At 35.9% G+C, this 16190-nt stretch overlaps 1 protein-coding gene across 1 annotated transcript; it reads right to left on the reverse strand.

Annotated features, from left to right (window-relative positions):
• Positions 1-13994: 13994 nt before the first annotated feature.
• On the reverse strand, positions 13995-14888 carry LOC142234916 (uncharacterized). Its single transcript, XM_075306128.1, has 3 exons — positions 14632-14888; positions 14377-14547; positions 13995-14315 (listed from the first exon to the last, which is right to left on the reverse strand). Exons 1-3 carry the CDS (start codon positions 14884-14886, stop codon positions 14169-14171), a joined length of 573 nt encoding a protein of 190 aa, XP_075162243.1. The 5' UTR covers positions 14887-14888; the 3' UTR covers positions 13995-14168.
• Positions 14889-16190: the final 1302 nt, after the last annotated feature.

Raw genomic sequence — 16190 nt, forward strand, 5'->3', positions numbered from 1 at the left:
TAGGTACCCTTCTCCATCGACTGCAATTTAGGTGTTATCCTGAAGACAACACACTGGAAAAAACCATTTTTAAACTAACGCTTAATTTAACTTATTTTTATTGCAAATAAATTATTTGTTTGTAGTTAAATTTTATTATATTTTCGAATCTTTTCACAACTTAATGAAATCTTACTTTTTTTAAAGTATGTCTCATACATTTTGTGAACTAAATGTGGGTATAAAGTTCAATGACCGTACACACAAGTTCAATATAAACTAAAGCAGATGAAAATTTTCGTACGATTCCCAAAAATAGTAAGAATGATTTGGCGCCAATGTTTTTTTCTTAGCATTTAGTTAATTTTTTCTTCTATGAGAAGGTGTAATTTCGTGAGTGGTAGTTAAAAAGTACACCAGGGCATTAAAATTTCCTGGTTTTAACAACGCCTTGTGGAAATCTTAAAAAGTGGAGTAAAATTTAGTTCACTTTTTTCACGACGAAGCTCATTCGAAGCTCATTTTGTGTGCATCTATTGAAGATTATTGGAAATAAAATATAGATTAGTGCCTAAAGTTTTATCGCTTAGTGATTCTACTGTCGACTGTTATTTATTGGAAATTTTATAAGCCAAACGAACTCCGAAAATTCCTTCAGTTTTATATGACTGTTTTCATAAAAAAACATCAAAATCAAAATTTTGCGTGTATCTAAGACATTAGATCTAGGCCCATATTGAGATCTGATCAGATATCTTTACCTAGTAATTAGATATGATTAGATCTTACCAACTTGCATTCCCTCTGAATGCAAGTTGGGCATTCGTGGGTTTAATCCCAGTTTCGTCCAAACATCAAAAATTTCAGCGGGCGGGGCCGACTATATTATACCCTGCACCACATTGTAAATCCACATGTTCGATACTATATCAAATCCGTCAAATGTGTTGGGTCCTATATATAAAGGTTTTTGTCCCAAATACATACATTTAAATCTGAATCCATCTGAACAAAATTTATAATCTATAGACTTCAAATTTAAGTCGGCTAATGCCCTGGGATGGTACACTATGTTAGTAAAAAACAAGTATATACAGCAGTAAGTTCGGCCGGGCCGAATCTTAAATACCCACCACCATGAACCAAATATTAGGGTTTCCTTTGAAATTTCAGGAGGGCTTGATGACTTGAGGACACTTCCCGAAGATAAATTTAAAGATTTCACCTATGAGGACTATATCAGATTCTGGATTTATAAGAAGCATTTTTGTTTGACTTTTAAAGGAATCATTAACATCTCTTGTAAGTGTGCAAGAAAATTATAAAATAACGTCTTGATTTGAAATCTTAAATCTGTAGAAGTAAAACCTGGAAATTTTACATTGAGTTTCAAGCAATTTTCATGATCAGTGCGCCTTCTACACACTCAAGAAGTGAAGTCGGTCTATATGGAGGCATTACCAAATGGACCGATAAAAACTTAATCCGATACACGTTTTTGTGAGCCTAAAATACCAGATTTACAATTTCAGGCAAATCAGATAAAAACTACGGTTTCTAGAAACCCAAGGAGTTAAATCGGGAGATCGTTCTTATGGGGGCTATACTAAAATATGGACCGATACTTACCGTTTTCGGCACACCTCTTTATGACCCGAAAATACCCCTAGATTCCCAATTTTAGGCAAATAGGATAAAAACTTCGGATTCTAGAAACCCAAGGAGTTAAATTGGGAAATCGGTCTATATGGGGGCTATACCAAAATATGGACCGATACTCACCATTTTCGGCGCACCTCTTTATGGTCCTAAAATACCTCTAGATTTCCAATTTCAGACAAATTGGATAAAAACTACGGTTTCTATAAGCCCAAGACCCCAAATCGGGAGGTCGTTTTATATGGGGACCATATCAAAACATGGACCGATACTCACAATTTTGGCACACGTATTTGTGGTCCTACAATACCTCTAGATATCCAATTTCAGGTAAATTAAATAAAAAGTGCGGTTTCTATAAGCCCAAGAAGTAAAATCGGGAGATCGGTCTATATGGGGGCTATACCAAAATATGGCCCGATACTCACAATTTTTGGCACACGTATTTGTGGTCCTACTATACCTCTAGATTTCCAATTTCAGGTAAATTGAATAAAAACTGCGGTTTCTATAAGCCCAAGACCCCAAATCGGGAGGTCGGTTTATATGGGGATTATATCAAAACCTGGACCGATATAGCCGATCTTCGAACTTGACCTGCCTGCAGACAAAAGAAGAGTTTGTGCAAAATTTCAGCACGATTGCTTCATTATTGAAGACTGTGGCGTGATTACAACAGACAGACAGCCAGACAGACAGACGGACAGACGGACATCGTTATATCGTCCTAGAATTTCTCCCTGATCAAGAATATATATTCTTTATATAGTCGGAAATCGATATTTCGATGTGTTAAAAACGGAATGACAAACTTATTATACCCCCGTCACCATTCTATGGTGGTGGGTATAACAAGCATATACGGCCGTAAGTTCGGCCAGGCCGAAGCTTATGTATCCTCCATCATAGATTGCGTAGAAACTTCTTCTAAAAACTGCCATCCACAATCGAATTACTTAAGTTGCGGTAACGCTTGCCGATGGCAAGGTATCTTAAAACCTCCTAACACCATCTTCTAAATTGTATGTAAGTCCATACGTGGTATATATTAAATCAAAAAAGATCGATCCACCACGTATATAATTCAGTTTGACAAAGTAGACATAAAATCTTGACAAAATTTTGTACAGAAATAAAATTTTAACAAAATTTTCTATAGAAATAAAATTTTCACAAAATTTTCTATAGAAATAAAAATTTTGACAAAATTTTCTATAGAAAGAAAATTTTGACAAAAATTTCTACAGAAATAAAATTTTAACAAAATTTTCTATAGAAATAAACTTTTGACAAAATATTCTATAGAAATAAAATCTTGGTAGATTATTTTTGGCTCGAGTGGCAACCATGATTATGAACCGAATAAAATTTAAACAAAATTTTCTATAGAAATAAAATTTTGACAATGATGAAAATTTTATTATGAACCGAATAAAATTTTAACAAAATTTTCTCTAGAAATAAAATGTTGACAAAATTTTCTATAGAAATAAAATTTTGACAAAATTTTCTATATAAATAATATTTTGGTAGATTATTTTTGGCTCTAGTGGCAACCATGATTATGAAGCGATATGGACCAATTTTTGTGTGATTGGACCAATTTTGGTATGGTTGTTAGCGACCATATACTAACACCACGTTCCTAATTTGAAACGGATCGGATGAATTTTGCTCCTCCAAGAGGCTCCGGAGGTCAAATCTGGAGAACGTTTTATATGGGGGCTATATAAATAATTATGGACCGATATGGACCAATTCTGGCACGATTGTTAAAGATCATATACTAACACCATGTTCAAAATTACAACCGGATTGGATGAAATTTGCTTCTCCTGGAGACTTCGCAAGCCAAATCTGGGGATCGGCTTATATGGGGGCTATATATAATTATGAACCGATGTGGACCAATTTTTGCATGGTTATTAGAGACTATATAACAATATCATGTACCAAATTTCAGGCGGATCGGATCCAATTTGCTTCTCTTTGAGGCTTCGCAAGCCAAATCTGGAGATCGGTTTTTATGGGGTCTATATATAATTCTGGACCGATGTGGACCAATTTTTGCATGGTTGTTAGAGACCATATATCAACATCATGTACAAAATTTCAGCCGGATCGGATGCAATTTGCTTCTCTTTGAGGCTTCGCAAGCCAAATCTGGAGATCGGTTTATATGCGGTCTATATATAATTATGGACCGATGTGGACCAATTTTTGCATGGTTGTTAGAGACCATATACCCACACCATGTACCAAATTTCAGCCGGATCGGATGAAATTTGCTCCTCTTTGAGGCACCGCAAGCCAAATCTGGGGATCGGTTTATATGGGGGCTATATATAATTATGGACCGATGTGGACCAATTTTTGCATGATTGTTAGAGACCATATACCAACACCATGTACCAAATTTCAGTCGAATCGGATGCAATTTGCCCCTCTTTGAGGCTTCGCAAGCCAAATCTGGAGATCGGTTTATATGGGGTCTATATATAATTATTGACCGATATGGACCAATTTTTGCATGGTTGTTAGAGACCATATACCCACACCATGTACCAAATTTCAGCCGGATCGGATGAAATTTGCTTCTCTTTGAGGCTCCGCATGCCAAATCTGGGGATCGGTTTATATGGGGGCTATATATAATTATGGACCGATATGGACCAATTTTTGCATGATTGTTAGAGACCATATACCAACACCATGTACCAAATTTCAGTCGAATCGGATGAAATATGCTTCTCTTAGAGGCTCCACAAGCCAAATTTGGGGATCGGTTTATATGGGGGCTACATATAATTAAGGACCGATATGGACCAATTTTTGCATGGTTGTTAGAGACCATATACCAACATCATGTACAAAATTTCAGCCAGATCGGATGAAATTTGCTTCTATTTTAGGCTCCGCAAGCCAAATCTGGAGATCGGTTTATATGGGGGCTATATATAATTATGGACCGATGTGGACAAATTTTTGATGGTTGTTAGAGACCATATACCAACACCATATACCAAATTTCAGCCGGATCGGATGAAATATGCTTCTGTTAGAGGCTCCACAAGCCAAATCTGAGGGTCCCTTTATATGGGGGCTATACGTAAAAGTGGACCGATATGGCCCATTTTCAATACCATCCGACCTACATCGATAACAACTACTTGTGCCAAGTTTCAAGTCGATAGCTTGTTTCGTTCGGAAGTTAGCGTGATTTCAACAGACGGACGGACGGACGGACATGCTTAGATCGACTCAGAATTTCACCACGACCCAGAATATATATACTTTATGGGGTCTTAGAGCAATATTTCGATGTGTTACAAACGGAATGACAAAGTTAATATACCCCCATCCTATGATGGAGGGTATAAAAAGATCGATCCAATACGTATATAATTCAGTTTGACAAAGTAGACATAAAATTTTGGCCAAATTTTCTACAGATATAAAATTTTAACAAAATTTTCTATAGAAATAAAATTTTCACAAAATTTTCTATAGAAATAAAAATTTTGACAAAATTTTCTATAGAAATAAAATTTTGACAAAAATTTCTACAGAAATAAAATTTTAACAAAATTGTCTATAGAAATAAACTTTTGACAAAATTTTCTATAGAAATAAAATCTTGGTAAAAATTGACAAAAATTTCTACAGAAATAAAATTTTAACAAAATGTCCTCTAGAAATAAACTTTTGACAAAATTTTCTATAGAAATAAAATCTTGGTAGATTATTTTTGGCTCGAGTGGCAACCGTGATTATGAACCGAATAAAATTTGAACAAAATTTTCTATAGAAATAAAATTTTGACAATGATGAAAATTTTATTATGAACCGAATAAAATTTTAACAAAATTTTCTCTAGAAATAAAATTTTGACAAAATTTTCTATAGAAATAAAATTTTGACAAAATTTTCTATAGAAATAAAATTTTGGTAGACTATTTTTGGCTCTAGTGGCAACCATGATTATGAACCGATATGGACCAATTTTTGTGTGATTGGACCAATTTTGGTATGGTTGTTAGCGACCATATACTAACACCACGTTCCTAATTTGAGCCGGGGCGGATGAATTTTGCTCCTCCAAGAGGCTCCGGAGGTCAAATCTGGGGATCGGTTTATACGGGGGCTATATATAATTATGGACCGATGTGGACCAATTTTTGCATGGTTGTTAGAGACCATATACTAACACCATGTACCAAATGTCAGCCGGATCGGATGAAATATGCTTCTCTTAGAGGCTCCACAAGCCAAATCTGGGGATCGGTTTATATGGGGGCTATATATAATTAAGGACCGATATGGACCAATTTTTTCGTGATTGTTAGAGACCATATACCAACATTATGTACCAAATTTCAGCCGGATCGGATGAAATTTTCTTCTCTTTGAGGTTCCGCAAGCCAAATCTGGGGATCGGTTTATATGGGGGCTATATATAATTATGGACCGATGTGGACCAATTTTTGCACGGTTGTTAGAGACCATATACTAACACCATGTACCAAATTTCAGCCGGATCAGATGAAATTTGCTTCCCTTTTAGGCTCCGCAAGCCAAATCTGGGGATCGGTTTATATGGGGGCTATATATAATTATGGACCGATGTGGACCAATTTTTGCATGGTTGTTAGAGACCATATACCAACACCATGTACCAAATTTCAGTCGAATCGGATGCAATTTGCCCCTCTTTGAGGCTTCGCAAGCCAAATCTGGAGATCGGTTTATATGGGGTCTATATATAATTATTGACCGATATGGACCAATTTTTGCATGGTTGTTAGAGACCATATACCCACACCATGTACCAAATTTCAGCCGGATCGGATGAAATTTGCTTCTCTTTGAGGCTCCGCATGCCAAATCTGGGGATCGGTTTATATGGGGGCTATATATAATTATGGACCGATGTGGACCAATTTTTGCATGATTGTTAGAGACCATATACCAACACCATGTACCAAATTTCAGTCGAATCGGATGAAATATGCTTCTCTTAGAGGCTCCACAAGCCAAATTTGGGGATCGGTTTATATGGGGGCTACATATAATTAAGGACCGATATGGACCAATTTTTGCATGGTTGTTAGAGACCATATACCAACATCATGTACCAAATTTCAGCCAGATCGGATGAAATTTGCTTCTATTTTAGGCTCCGCAAGCCAAATCTGGAGATCGGTTTATATGGGGGCTATATATAATTATGGACCGATGTGGACAAATTTTTGCATGGTTATTAGAGACCACATACCAACACCATATACCAAATTTCAGCCGGATCGGATGAAATATGCTTCTGTTAGAGGCTCCACAAGCCAAATCTGAGGGTCCCTTTATATGGGGGCTATACGTAAAAGTGGACCGATATGGCCCATTTTCAATACCATCCGACCTACATCGATAACAACTACTTGTGCCAAGTTTCAAGTCGATAGCTTGTTTCGTTCGGAAGTTAGCGTGATTTCAACAAACGGACGGACGGACGGACATGCTTAGATCGACTCAGAATTTCACCACCACCCAGAATATATATACTTTATGGGTTCTTAGAGCAATATTTCGATGTGTTACAAACGGAATGACAAAGTTAATATACCCCCATCCTATGATGGAGGGTATAAAAAGATCGATCCAATACGTATATAATTCAGTTTGACAAAGTATACATAAAATTTTGGCCAAATTTTCTACAGATATAAAATTTTAACAAAATTTTCTATAGAAATAAAATTTTCACAAAATTTTCTATAGAAATAAAAATTTTGACAAAATTTTCTATAGAAATAAAATTTTGACAAAAATTTCTACAGAAATAAAATTTTAACAAAATTGTCTATAGAAATAAACTTTTGACAAAATTTTCTATAGAAATAAAATCTTGGTAAAAATTGACAAAAATTTCTACAGAAATAAAATTTTAACAAAATTTCCTCTAGAAATAAACTTTTGACAAAATTTTCTATAGAAATAAAATCTTGGTAGATTATTTTTGGCTCGAGTGGCAACCGTGATTATGAACCGAATAAAATTTGAACAAAATTTTCTATAGAAATAAAATTTTGACAATGATGAAAATTTTATTATGAACCGAATAAAATTTTAACAAAATTTTCTCTAGAAATAAAATTTTGACAAAATTTTCTATAGAAATAAAATTTTGACAAAATTTTCTATAGAAATAAAATTTTGGTAGACTATTTTTGGCTCTAGTGGCAACCATGATTATGAAGCGATATGGACCAATTTTTGTGTGATTGGACCAATTTTGGTATGGTTGTTAGCGACCATATACTAACACCACGTTCCTAATTTGAGCCGGGGCGGATGAATTTTGCTCCTCCAAGAGGCTCCGGAGGTCAAATCTGGGGATCGGTTTATACGGGGGCTATATATAATTATGGACCGATGTGGACCATATACTAACACCATGTACCAAATGTCAGCCGGATCGGATGAAATATGCTTTGGCTCCACAAGCCAAATCTGGGGATCGGTTTATATGGGGGCTATATATAATTAAGGACCGATATGGACCAATTTTTGCATGATTGTTAGAGACCATATACCAACATTATGTACCAAATTTCAGCCGGATCGGATGAAATTTTCTTCTCTTTGAGGTTCCGCAAGCCAAATCTGGGGATCGGTTTATATGGGGGCTATATATAATTATGGACCGATGTGGACCAATTTTTGCATGGTTGTTAGAGACCATATACTAACACCATGTACCAAATTTCAGCCGGATCAGATGAAATTTGCTTCCCTTTTAGGCTCCGCAAGCCAAATCTGGGGATCGGTTTATATGGGGGCTATATATAATTATGGACCGATGTGGACCAATTTTTGCATGGTTGTTAGAGACCATATACCAACACCATGTACCAAATTTCAGCCAGATCGGATGAAATACGCTTCTGTTAGAGGCTCCACAAGCCAAATATGAGGGTCCCTTTATATGGGGGCTATACGTAAAAGTGGACCGATATGGCCCATTTTCAATACCATCCGACCTACATCGATAACAACTACTTGTGCCAAGTGTCAAGTCGATAGCTTGTTTCGTTCGGAAGTTAGCGTGATTTCAACAGACGGACGGACGGACGGACATGCTTAGATCGACTCAGAGTTTCACCAAGACCCAGAATATATATACTTTATGGGGTCTAAGAGCAATATTTCGATGTGTTACAAACGGAATGACAAAGTTAATATACCCCCATCCTATGATGGAGGGTATAACAAGTAAGTAAAGTCTAAAGTCGGGCGGGGCCGACTATATTATACCATTCACCCCTATGTAGGCCAAAATTTGTGTTACCATCTCAACTACTTCACATTTGCTGGAAGCTATATAAAGGAGACAAGTTTTTTACGTCTACAAGCTATACTTACTTCTAAAAGCTATATAATCTGAACCGATTTTGACTAAATTTGACATGTATAGTTAGAATAATAATTCTGCTATCTATGCGAAATTTCACGTAAATGGGAGTATAACTTTGGCCCCCCTGGTCATATGAGTGCAAATCTGACGGAAGATATATATGGGAGCCATATCTAAATCTGAACCGATTTCAACCAAATTTGGTACAATTACCGTACTAATAAACGTACTCCTTGTGCGAAATTTGAAGCAAATCACGGCAAAACCTTGGATTATGTTAAGATACCCATTTTTAAGTCAAATCACTTAATTATAAGGACAATACGACTTCATTGAAAAGTTTATCGACTTTTGGACAAGGAAATAACTTTATTTTAGAGAAATACATCTTCTATGCTAAGCAAAATTTGTATTCGTATTTTAAAGACATGAAATCTTTGACCTCACGACAATATTTTTTTCAGTGTAGGAGGAAAATACTTCAACCCAGACATACCTTTGGCCATGAAATAAGTAGTGCATAAAGAGCATATGATCACCTAGTATATAATCAGTTCAATTACCGATACTGCTAAACGTACTCCTTGTGTGAAATTTGAAGCAAATCAAGGCAAAACTCTGGATTTTGTGGCCAGATAAGTTCAAATCGGACGAAAGATATATATGGGAGCTATATATAAATTTGAGCCGATTTCAATCAAATTTACCAAGCATTGGTAGAATGTCAATTCTACCATCTGTGCAAAATTTCACGAAGATCGATAGTAAACTTTGGCCTCTGTGGTCATATGAGTCTAAATCGGACGAAAGATATATATGGGAGCTATATCTAAATCTGAACCGATTTGGCTGATATTTTGCAAGATTTTCGAGATTCATAAAATATTTGGATGTACGGTATTTCAAGAAAATCGGTTGATAAACACGCTAACTATGGCCAAATCGGGGATAAATATATATGGCAGCTATATCTAAATCTGAACCGATTTTTTCCAAAACCAATAGCGATTGTCTCTGTCCCAAGAAACGGCCCTATGCCAAATTTGAGGACGATCGGACTTAAATTGCGAGCTGTACTTTGTGCACAAAATTACATATACAGACAGACGGACGAACAGACAGACAGACGGACATCGCTAAATCGACTCAGAATTTAATTCTAAGCCGATCGGTATACTAAAAGATGGGTCTATGACCACTATTTCTTGGCGTTACATACAAATGCACAAACTTATTATACCCTGAACCACAGTAGTGGTGAAGTGTATAAAACGACTTTATTGAAAAGTTCATCGTCTTTCGGACAAGGAAAAAAAACTTTATATTAGAGAAATGTGTCTTCTATGCTAAGCAAAAAACGCATCCGTATTTTAAGGACATGAAATTTTTGGTCTCACGACAATATTTTTTTCAGTGTAAACGTTAGTAAAAGTTCAAGGACCATACACTTAAATTCATTATGAACTAAAGTAAAAGGAAATGTTTGTACGATTCGCAAAAAGCAGTAAGAAGAACTACTGCATGGTTCAAATGATTATGCACTGAAAAAAAGCCAGTGTCCAGTTCCAAAGATTTTGTCTTTACACTAATGATTTTGGTATTGATTATGAACCAAAGAAGCGGACAATTGAAGTAAGGACACAATTCTCTTTTAAATTTGAGTATTGCGTACTTGATGATAGGAAATAAATTTTAATATATTATTTTTTTCAGCTTTTTTTCATGTGCTATCAAAGTCCATTAGAAACGTGTTAATGACAATTTGATTTCCAAATTCAGACGCGACTATAAGTAAAATTTATGCTATGTTTCAAGTATAAAACGTCTTTAAAGTAAAGTGTTGAAAAACATCTCCTATTTTTAAAGGCTTTTTAGCTTTATAGCTAAGATGTAAAATGTCAAAAAATTTAAGGATAATTTCATTAAATTTGAAGATTTGTTCAGAAGTGTTAAAGCCAAGTTGTCCTTAGTAACCCGAAATTTTCTTTCATGTTAGGATACCCAATTACGAATACGAATCACTTAACTATAGGGACAAAACGAGTTCATCGAAAAGTTTTTCGATTTGGACAAGGAAAAAAATGTATATCAGAGAAATGCGTCTACTATGCCAAGTAAAATCCGCATTTGTATTTTAAGGACATGAAATCTTTGGCCTCACGACAATATTTTTTCAGTTTGATTTGGCGCCAATGATTTTCTTCTTTACTTTTAGTTCTCTATGATATTTTAGTTTCTCTATGAGAGCTTGTAAATTCGTGAAATGTGAAATACAATTTAGTTTAACCTAACCTAACCAATGCGTAGGTTAGGTTAAAGTGGCAGCCCGATTAAGATTCAGGCTCACTTAGACTATTCAGTCCATTGTGATACCACATTAACTAAAAGTACCTATTACATATGGGAACTTCTAGTTTTAACCGTTGAACCTTCTCGATTATTTTTTCTGTTGAACCAACCAGATTGTTCCAAAAACATTAGCAGACTGCTTAAGTTAACGTTTTCCAGGTCCGCTAGTAATCTGAAGCTATATGCCCCTAAAATTTGCTTACGCCTTACACAAAATGCAGGACACTCACACAAGAGGTGTTTTATTGATTCCTTTTCCTCCGCATCATGACAGCTCATACAATAGTCATTATACTTCGCACCAATAGTTTTTGCAAAATCGCCTATCAGGCAGCGACCCGTTATAGCAGATATCAGGAGTGATATCTGGCGTCTCGAGAACACTAGCATATCTAGTGTGCGGTTTAAGTTTAAATGGGGCCATATTTGCTTGGTGTCGTTACAACCCTTACAATTCTCCCATCGAACATTTGCCATCATGACAGCCTTCTCACGCAGTAAGAGCTTGCAGGTAGCCAGAGGCACACCAACAGATTCTAGTTCCCCTGGAATATGTAAGGTAGTTCCTAGCCTTGCTAGCTCATCTGCTTCGCAGTTCCCCGGTATGTTCCGGTGGCCAGGCACCCATATTAGGTGAATATTGTACTGCTCAGCCATCTCATTGAGAGATTTGCGGTAGTCGATGGCCGTTTACGAGTTGAGGAACACAGAGTCCAAGGATTTTATTATATGTTGACTGTCTGAGTATATATTAATGCCCATATTTTTTGGAACATTACTTCTCAGCCAATTCGCCACCTCTCTTATTGCTAATATTTCAGCCTGAAAAACACTACAGTGATTAGGTAATCTTTTCGCTATTCGAAGTTCCAGATCATTAGAATATACTCCGAAACCCAATTGTCCATCCAATTTGGAGCCATCAGAAGAAATCTATATATTCTTTATTCCCCGGGGTCTGTAAGAACCACGCCTCACTGTTGGGGATTAGAGTCTCAAACTTTTTGTCGAAAAGTGGACTCGCCATAGTGTAATCCACTACGTTAGGCACATCTGGCATTATTTTGAGGACCGAACTGTGACCGTAACTTTTTTCCGACCACAGCGATAGCTCGCGCAACCGCACAGCCGTTGTTGCAGCTGACTGTTTGGCCAAAATGTCTAAAGGCAATAGATGCAGTATGACATTAAGGGAGTTTGTTCCTGTCTTGCTGAATGCACCTGAGATACACAAGCACGCCATACGCTGAACTTTGTCTAAACTTGTCGGCTGGTGAAGTGCCGGCCACCAGACTACAACACCATATAGCATTATAGGTCTAACCACTGCCGTGTATAGCCAATGTAAAATTTTTGGTTTTAGTCCCCACTTTTTCCCTATTGCCTTTTTGCACGAGTATAAAGCTACCGTTGCTTTCCTCGCCCTTTCTTCAATATTAAGCTTAAAGTTCAGCTTCCTGCCCAAAATAACGCCAAGGTATTTTGCACACTCCCTAAAGGGAATTTCAATACCCCCTAAGGAAATGGGCCTAACCGTGGGAGTTTTGCGATCTTTGCAGTACATGACTATTTCTTTCTTTGCAGGATTTACCCCAAGACCATTATCTTTCGCCCATTTCTCAGTCATCCGGAGGGCTCTCTGTATAATATCTCTAACTGTTGATGGGAATTTTCCCCTGACTGCTAGCGCCACATCATCTGCGTATGCCACCACTTGTATCCTTTCTTTTTCTAGGGAAACCAGAAGGTCGTTTATAGCAACATTCCAAAGAAGAGGTGATAGAACTCCTCCTTGAGGAGTGCCTCTGTTCACATACCTTTGTATGTTTGCTTGTCCTAGTGTGGCTGAAATGCGTCTCTTCCTTAGAAGTTCGTCTAACAGCCTAAGTATACCTGGATCAACATTCAGAGTTGTCAGTCCATTTAATATTGAGCTCGGATGGACGTTATTGAACGCCCCTTCGATGTCTAGAAATGCCACGACTGTGTATTCTTTGACAGATAGTGAGCTTTCAATAAAGCTGGCTAGTTCATGTAATGCGGTCTCAGTAGACCTGCCTTTCGAGTATGCATGTTGTCGTTTCGAGAGCAAACTTGAATCGACGCTAGTTCTAAGATAAATATCTATCATCCTCTCCAGAGTCTTAAGTAGGAATGATGATAAGCTGATTGGTCGGAAATCCTTCGCATTCGAGTGAGAGGCTTTTCCCGCTTTAGGTATGAAAACGACTTTTGATTCTCTCCACTTTCGTGGAATATATGCTAAGTTGATACATCCTATATATATCGCCGACAACCAGGGGATAATTCTGTCAGCCACCGCTTTTAACTCCGCCGGAGTAATTCCATCAGGTCCGGGGGATTTGAATGATCGAAAGCTATTTAACCTATGCGTAGGATAATATTATCTCTGTGTATCCACCAGATTATCCTTATCAGCACACAAGCACCGCAAACATCTGATGCTCTCTTTCTTACAAACAATGTACCAAATACAACTTTTGAATAAAGCAAGAATAGAAATAAAATAATTTGAATTCCAAAATTTGTGTTGGAATTTCGAAGGAAAGGGGCCATAAACAAAATCGGCCGTACATTACATTATATTAAGAAAGTTTTTATTTACGACAAAAATAAGAACCGTTTAATTAATTTTTGGATGAGGTACAAAAACTGTATCAAACCTGATATACTATTGTAGAAACAGAGAATGTTTTTTTGCTTCCAAATCATTTATCCACAAATCACCAAAGAAATTAGTCAGCATTATTCAATATCTTTTAAAAACCAGTTGAGAGGTAAATTTATGTTGTCGGCGTGAAAATACTTTCACGGTTAAAATATATTCGCCCTTGGGCATAGGTACCAGTTGAAGACCTCTTGAGGGTATAGTAAAGTTTTCCACAATTAAGTCATGCTATAGAGTAATCAGAATGTTAAATAAACAAGTATACGACAAAATCACATATTTCACTTACATTATAAGGACAAGAGTGATTTATGTTGGTGTGCTTGGAAATACCCTCGTAGACAATACCCCAAGGGATTTTACGCTTATAATCCTGCAGGAAATCACATACGTCTATTGTAGTTTCCACGAAGAAAGGCATTAAATTCATACCAACTTTGCGAAAAATACTCGCTTTCATCTACAATTCGGATATAATTCAAAAAATTATGTCATTGAAGTTTTGTAAAATAGTTGAGCATTTGTCTGAGGTGAATCGTCTTACCGTAACATTGTCAAGACTTTGTAATGGATGTATCTGAGAAGAAAGAGCCAACAACCCCACGACATTTTTTGTCAAATTACACCTCTTAACAATAAGAAAATCTTTATCGATAACATTACATGTAATCTGCTTGAATCCAATTACTGGAGATTTTGCCATTCTGATATATTCAAAACCAGAAATCAAAATGATTAATGAAATACCCGAGTAAGGGAATGAGCTCAAAAACATTTTCGTGCCGAGAAATTTGTACATTAACTTTGAAATGACATTTCAATTTATATGGAACATATAAAATTGTTTTCTCCATAAGCACTAATAATTGATTATTGGCAAAGATCTTATCATTACTCCAAATCAGTATTGCCAGTATGTTTCTGACTCTTTTCCCCAAATTGGGAAATTAAAGTTACCCTTAAAAAACTCCAACAAATTTTTGACAAGTTTTCATCACACAAAAGTCTCTGCTGTAGAAAATCCGTAGTAATTTAAAAATCGAAGAAAAAATATACACTTAATTATTATTCGACCTTTATTAACAAAGAATATTAAGGAACTTAATCAATAGAGCCATTGAAAAGAAAACGACAGATAGAAATCTATACAAGCCTGGCTGTACATGTTTCCATTCGTTATTGAACGTTATTCGCCTGTTTCGGTATCAGGCTAACATGAAAAGCAATAACCAAAGAAGAGCCAGTCGGAAAATAGAAAAAACACTACTAATGTATGCGTTAGAATTGTTTCTGTAAGTTGTCACAAATTGTTCTTGACTCAAGAAGCATTGTTCGATAGTTCACCAATCAGGTGAATTCATCAATGGATTCTAAAAATAAAATTTCGTGTTGTTGCATTACTGCATTTTTTTAAATATAATGTCTCTGGATGCAAACATATATTAATTTAGACATTTTGCATAAATACACATATTTGTCTTTACTTTAACATTTTTGGTATTGATTCCGAGCCAAAGAAGCGGAGAATACAAGTAAGGATACTTTTAAGCCACAATTCTCTTTCTTTTCTTCTCTCTTTTAAATTTGGGTCTTGTGTTCGTTTTTTCTTCATATGTCATCAAAGTTCTTTAAAAACGAGTTAACGACAATTTTATTTTCCAAATTCACACTCGACTTCCAGAAGAATTTGTGCTATGTTTCAAGTAAAAATCTTTTTTAAAATAAAGTGTTGAAAAACATGTCCTATTTTTGAACGATTTTTTGCTTTGTAGTCAAGATGCAAAAAGACAACAAATTTAAAGAATCTTTCTGAATTATTAAAGTCAACTTGACCTTACCCCTAAAATTTTTTTCTTTCATGTTATGATACCCATTTTTAAGTGAAATCATTTAATTATAAGGACAATACGACTTCATTGAAAAGTTTATGGACTTTTGAACAAGGAAAAAACTTTATATTAGAGAAATGCGTCTTCTATGCTAAGCAAAATTTGCATTCGTATTTTAAGGACGTAAAATCTTTGGCCTCACGACAATATTTTTTTCAGTGTACACGTTTATTTGTTGTAAGTAAATTGTTTTATATATCTTTAAAAGTCTTTC

Source organism: Haematobia irritans, chromosome 4 (genome assembly GCF_050003625.1).
Source record: "Haematobia irritans isolate KBUSLIRL chromosome 4, ASM5000362v1, whole genome shotgun sequence".
Classification (NCBI taxonomy): domain Eukaryota; kingdom Metazoa; phylum Arthropoda; class Insecta; order Diptera; family Muscidae; genus Haematobia; species Haematobia irritans.

Coding starts and splice junctions, on each gene's coding strand:
- LOC142234916 (XM_075306128.1), bottom strand. CDS start 14,886: ATGTACAAATTTCTCGGCACGAAAATGTTTTTGAGCTCATTCCCTTAC. Junction 14,548..14,631: donor AAAGTCTTGACAATGTTACG/GTAAGACGATTC, acceptor TCCGAATTGTAG/ATGAAAGCGAGTATTTTTCG. Junction 14,316..14,376: donor ATCACTCTTGTCCTTATAAT/GTAAGTGAAATA, acceptor ATTACTCTATAG/CATGACTTAATTGTGGAAAA.